The following is a 6,533-nucleotide window of genomic DNA, read 5'->3' on the forward strand; positions in this document are numbered from 1 at the left end:
ACGCCTACATTTATCACTCAGCCAACAAGTGCACACTTGTGTACATACAGGTACATGCATCATCCACGTACCTGTATCCCTCCTTCCAACCATGAGTTCAACAGACATTTATTGAGCATCTACTATACACTATGCCCTATTCTAGTTGCTGAGACTATGGCATGAAATAAGATAAAGTCACCAGGTGTGGTGGCGCAAGCCTGTAATCCCAGCACTTTGGGAGGCCTAGGTGGGAGGATTGCTTGACCCCAGGAGTTTGAGACCAGCTTGGGAAGTATAGCGAGATCTCATCTCTACAAAAAAATTACATATACAAATTTGCCAGGTGTGGTGGGTGGCCCCCACCTATAGTCCTGGCTACTTGGGAGGCTGCAGTGGGAGGATCACTTGAGCCCTGGAGGTTGAGGCTGCAGTGAGCTGAGTTGGAACCACTGCACTACAGCCTGGATAACAGAGTGAGATCCTGTCTCAAAAAATAAAAAAATAAGGCCGGGGTAGCTCACACGTGTAATCCCAGCCCTCTGGGAGGCCAAGGTGGGCAGATCACAAGGTCAAGAGATCGAGACCATCCTGGCCAAAGTGGTGAAAGTTCGTCTCTATTAAAAATACAAAGATTAGCTGGGTGTGGTGGCACACACCTGTAATCCCAGTTACTCAGGAGGCTGAGGCAGGAGAATCGCTTGAATCTGGGAGGTAGAGGAGGTTGCAGTGAGCTAAGATCATGCTACTGAACTCCAGCCTGGCAACAGAGCGAGACTCTGTCTCAAAATAAACAAACAAACAGATAAATAAATAAATAAATAAGATAACCTTTCTGCCTTCATGGAATTTATAGCCTAGTAGGTAAGACAATACAATACACAAACATAAAACAGACTGCCATGAAAAAAAATGCATACATACCTATAGCCAGCATACACACATACATGAACACTGAAGTGAATAGCCAATATTTTGAGACGAAGTTTCACTCTCGTTTGTTACCCAGTCTGGAGTACAGGGCCGCGATCTCTGCTCACTGCCACTTCTACCTCCTGGGTTCAGGTGATTCCCCTGCCTCAACCTCCCGAGTAGCTGGGATTACAGGTGCCTGCCGCTACACCCAGCTAATCTTTTGGATTTTTAGTAGATATGGGGTTTCACCATATTGGTCAGGCTGGTCTCAAACCTCAGGTGATCTGTCCACCTCGTCCTCCCAAAGTGCTGGGAGTATAGGCATCAGAAGCCAAAGAGCCACAGAGCCTGGCCAAGCTTATCCTCTTTTTTCCTTTTTCTTTTTTTTTTTTTCTGAAATGGAGTCTCGCTCTTGTCACCCAGGCTGGAATACAGTAGCGAAATCTTGGCTCACTGCAACCTCTGTCTCCTGGTTCAAGCAATTCTCTTGCCTTAGCCTCTCAAGTAGCTGAGATTACAGGTACCTGCCACCATGCCCAGCTAATTTTTGTATTTTTATTGATTGATTGATTGGTTGACTGAGACAGAGTCTCACTCTGTCACCCAGGCTGTAGTGCAGTAGCCTGATCTCCGGTCACTGCAAGCTCCGCCTCCCAGGTTCACACCATTCTCCTGCCTCAGCCTCCCAAGTAGCTGGGACTACAGGCGCCCGCCACCTCGCCCAGCTAGTTTTTTGTATTTTTTAGTAGAGACGGGGTTTCACCGTGTTAGCCAGGATGGTCTCGATCTCCTGACCCCGTGATCCACCCACCTTGGCCTCCCACACCACACCTGGTCAATTTTTGTATTTTTAGTAGAGACAAGGTTTCACCATGTTGGCCAGGCTGGTCTCAAACTCCTGACCTCAGGTGATCTGTCCACCTCAGCCTCCGAAAGTGCTGAAATTACAGACATGAGCTACTGCACCCAGCCTCAAACTTATGCTCTTAAGCAGGACCTCAGCATATGTACCATGTCTGCACATGCACCAGCATGCATGTTTGATATCCCCCAATGTGTGCGACCATAATCATCCATGAACACTCCTGGGGGCATTTGCATCTTGCCTTCGGGCCAGTGTGATTCGTGGGTAGCAGGCACATGAATGGGGTCACTTGCATCTACAGGTGATATAGTGGGAAACATGGGTGAAAGGGATAGGATGCCTGAGTTCAAATCACAGCTCTGCCACTTTGCAGCTGGGAGACCTTGAGCAAAGACCTTTGACGTCTGCATCTTTGTTGCCTCGTTTCTGAAATGGGGCAGGCCAGGCACAGTGGCTCATGCCTGTAATCCCAGCACTTTGGGAGGTCCAGATGGGCAGATCACCTGAGGCCAGGAGTTCGAGCCCAGTCTGGCCAACATGGTGAAATCTCGCCTATTAAAAATACAAAAAATTAGCCGGGTGTGGTGGCGCATGCCTTAATCCCAGAAACTTAGGAGACTGAAGCATGAAAATCACTTGAATGTGGGAGGTAGAGGCTGCAGTGAGCCAAGATGCGCCACTGCACTCAACCTGGGCGACAGAGCAAGACTCTGACTCAAAATAAATAAATAATAAAATAATAATAAAATGGGGTGGATGATAGTGCCCGCCTCACGGGTATGATGTGAGGATTAAACGACTTTCTGGATTCAGGGCACTTAGAATGCTGCGTGGTGCATTGTAAAAGCTCCGTAAACATTAGCCTCCAGCAGTTTAATACACCCATCTGCTGGCCCACAGGAACGCACGTTATTCCCTGCACACTGGCGTTCGGGCTGTCATGCTCAAAGCTGTGTGTGTCTCTGAAACAGAGGGCAGAGGGCTGGGAGAAGCAGTCCTGCCAACTGGGGCAATGCCCTCACCCCAAGTCGCCTCCTTGTAAGTAACAACCCTTTGCCCACTTTGGCTCCAGCATGCTCCCTCTGGGTCAGGGGTTCTCCTGGTTGGTTAGGATGCAGGTCCCAGGGATTTATTCTAGAGCTGCAAAAGGGCAAGTTCTTAGAACTAGAAGGCCATCCCTTCAACCCCCAAGGTCAGGAGCCCTTAAGAAGCTTATGTCAGTAAAAGCAGTAATCTGGGGAGACTGTGGAGGAGTGAGCATCAGGGTAGTGATTATGTCAATCTAGGAAATGCCCTAGTGAAACCCTTCTAAAAATACCACCCACCCACCCCCTGCCACTCTCAGCATGCTTTATTTTGTTTCTTAGCACTTATTCCCACCAGATATAGCAACAATTTCTTTTTATCTGTTTATCACCCATTCTCCCTCTCCTCCCCGCCTGACACCATCCCGAGGGCTGAGATTTTTGTCTATTTCATCCCCAGTTGTTTTGCCAGCATTCAGAACACCCAGAAGGTGCTCGAGAAATATTTGTAGGATGAGGGGATGATTCCTGGAGGGAGAGGAAGACCGCATGCATCCTGAGTCCTCCCCAAGCCCACAAGTGCAACTGGGAGAGATGGGTAGGGGAGACAGTGTTGGGGAAGCCGTGTCCACCCTGCTGCCTCCTAGCGCCGCCCTGCACCTCTTACCCTGGTAACGCTTCTTGGGGTCACGGGCCAGCTGCACTGCAAGTTCCAGACCAATTCCTGATGAGCAGCCGGAGATCAACACAGTCCGGGGTGCAGCGGCCATGTTGATCCCCTCCCTGGACGCGTGACCTCCGCTGGGCAGCACCTGACTCTGACCATTCATCCTGGGCTCATCTGCTCCCTCCTAACCCCCTCCCACAGATCCCCTGCAGGGCAAAGCCTCTGCCCTCCCCAGGAGACCCTCAATTCTGGACTGACCCTGAACAGGCAGTAAGAGAGAATCTCTTAAATCCTCTCTGCACCTCATTTTCTTCATCTGCCAAAAATTTCTTCTCCACACCTACTATACACATCACTGGTTTTTGTTTGTCTGTTTTTAAGAGACAGGGTCTTGCTCTGTCACTCAGGCTACAGTGCAGTGGCACCACCATAGCTCACCGCAGCCTCAAGCGATCCTCCCACCTCAGCCTCCAGAGTAGCTGGGGCTACGGGCACACACTACCATGCCCAGCTAATTTTTAAATTTATTTTGTTTTCAGACATGGGACGTTGCTCTGTTGCCCAGACTGGTCTCCAAATCTTGGCCTTAAGTGATCCTCCTGCCTTGGACATTTATAACTGTTTTCTTAATTTTTAATTTTTACTATGAGTGTAAATTATTATTATTATTATTATTTTGAGACAGAGTCTTGCTCTTGTCACCCAGGCTGGAGTGCAGTGGTGCAATCTCGGCTCACTACAACCTCCATTTTCCAGGGTCAAGCGATTCTCCTATCTCAGCCTCCCAAGTAGCTGGGACTACAGGTGTGCGCCACCACACGCAGTTAATTTTTGTATTTTTAGTAGAGATGAGGTTTCTCCATGTTGGCCAGGCTGGTCTTGAACTCCTGACCTCAGGTGGTCCAGCGGCCTTAGCCTCCCAAAGTGCTGGGATTACAAGCGTGAGCCACTGAACCCAGCCGAGTATAAATTATTTAGGGCTGGGGAGAGTTTCTGTGAAAGTTGGGGGGAATTAGTGCCTGTATTCTGGGTGAAGAATCTCTGATTGAAGGGAGAGAGTGAGAGAAGGAGACAGAGAACGCGGATCCAGAAATGTGGTTTCATAGAGGGAAGGGGTGTAGAACTGTCAGAAGATGTAGTTAGACTACAGGAAGAACTTCCAGCAAGGCAGGGCAGGCAGAAATTTTGTGAGAGCCTTTTAGTTGGAGAAGTCTCAGCTTCAGATGTCCCTGGGGTGGGAGGAGGCGTGGCTTACAGAGATTCCCTCTCCTCCTCCCACCCTGGGGGGCCCTGTCTCCCCCTCAGGCCTGATGGGGCCCCACCCCCTCCTCTTCAGGGACACAGAGACTCTTTGTCTGGGGAGTCAGAGACTGGGAGGGAGGCACTGCTTGCGTCTCCCTCTTCCCCTGGGGCGGGGGTGGGGGGAGCAGGGTTCGGGGAGCAGTTCAGGGCTCAGGATACGCCTCTTGGTTCCTCCCCTCCCTGGGGAAGCACCCTCACATCCTGCGTGTCTGCGCTTGTCCAATTGCATAAAAGCTCTATTTGACCTCCTGGGGGCCTCTCCATGCTGGAGCTGGGGGTCCCAGCACAGTGATGGGGGCCTCTGCCTCATCCCAAGAATGGCAAGAATCCACCCCTTCCTCCCCGTGACTGTGCGTTGCTTTGCAACAGGGACAGATTTCCCACCACCCCTGGGCCTTTTTTTTTTTTCCCCCGCCCCCGAGACAGATAGAGTCTTGCTCTGTTGCCCAGGCTGGAGTGCAGTGGCACAACCTCAGCTCTCTGCAACCTCCATCTCCCTGGTTCAAGTGATCCTCCCACCTCAGCCTCCCAAGTAGCTGGGACTACAGGGGCCAGCCACAACGCCTGGCTAATTTTTGTATTTTTAGTAGAGATGGGTTTTTGCCATGTTAGCCAGCTGGCCTCTAACCACTGGACTCAAGCGATCTGCCCGCCTCAGCCTCTCAAAAGTGCTGGGACTACAGGCGTGAGCCACCGCACCCAGCTCAGACTCCCCCATGTGGTGGGGATTTGGGATTGGGGCCAGGGCATCGACTGGAGACCTGGTATGGGGTCGGGGGAGATGAGGGTTAGGGATGGAGATAAGACCCTTTATTTGAGGAATCAATAATTTGGGGGAAAGTGAAAACTGTGTTTTGGGATCTGTGGTGAGAATTTGGGACCAGAACACGTGACTCAGGGATTTCCGTGGAGAGATTAAGGTTTGGAGTAAGACTGGGGACCCCATTTTGGGACCTGGGGTGAGGTTTGAGGTGGGATCAGGACCCCTTAGGGACCTGAAGGAAAGGCTTTGGGGCTGAGGCTGGTACCTCCTATTGTACAACTAAGGGACTGAGGATAAAGCAAGTAGGTGAATGAGAGTTTGGGGTGAGATTGGGACCCCACTTGGGGGCCTGAGTGAGGCAGAAAGGACTTGGTGCCAGGGGAGGTGGCTCATGCCTGTAATGCCAGCGCTTTGGGAGGCAAGGCCGAAGGATCGCTTGAAACCAGAAGTTCAAGACCCCAGTCTCTACAAAAACATATACATTTTTAAATTAGCTAGGTGTGGCAGTGTGTGCCTGTGGTACCTGCTTCTCGGGAGGCTGGAGCAGGTGGATGGCTTGAACCCAGGAGTTGGAAGCTGCAGTGAGCTATGATTGGGCCACTGCACTCCCGCTTGGGTGATAGATCAAGACCCTGTGTCCAAAATAAAATGTAAAAATAAAAGAAAAGAAAAAAAGATTTGGTATAAACCTGCACCTCCCCCTTTTCCAGGGCCCGGATGGAGGCTGAAGGTTTGAATGAGGCTAAGCTCTCCTTCGAGGGGATCTGCTAGGCCGAAAAGGTTCGGGGTAGGGCTGGAACCCTCGAACTCCAGGACTGGGTGGGAGTGACCCTTCTCCTCCACTGTGGGGTGGGGCAGGAACAACCCAGCTCCTGGCGCTGGGCTCCACACCAGCCGGCCAATCAGCGCTCAGCACAAAGTTTCCCAACTTCCCAGTCCAGCTGTCAGCGCTCCCCCTCCAAGGAGCCCCGCCTGGCCAGGCGCTGGAGCGCAGGGCGAGGCCAGGGCGGGGTCTCG

At 51.4% G+C, this 6,533-nt stretch overlaps 1 protein-coding gene across 1 annotated transcript in view; it reads right to left on the reverse strand.

The window, feature by feature from the left end:
• The window catches only part of RDH8 (retinol dehydrogenase 8 (all-trans)), a 9,470-nt gene extending 5,610 nt beyond the window's left edge, over window positions 1-3,860 (reverse strand). Inside the window, exon 1 of the mRNA XM_011954880.1 lies at window positions 3,452-3,860. Within this exon, the coding sequence (XP_011810270.1) occupies window positions 3,452-3,614 (163 nt within the window). The 5' untranslated portion in view covers window positions 3,615-3,860. The remainder of the gene's footprint in view (window positions 1-3,451) is intronic.
• Between the last annotated feature and the right edge of the window lie 2,673 nt (window positions 3,861-6,533).

The sequence above is a fragment of the Colobus angolensis genome, unplaced genomic scaffold (genome assembly GCF_000951035.1).
Source record: "Colobus angolensis palliatus isolate OR3802 unplaced genomic scaffold, Cang.pa_1.0 Scaffold39, whole genome shotgun sequence".
Lineage (NCBI taxonomy): Eukaryota > Metazoa > Chordata > Mammalia > Primates > Cercopithecidae > Colobus > Colobus angolensis.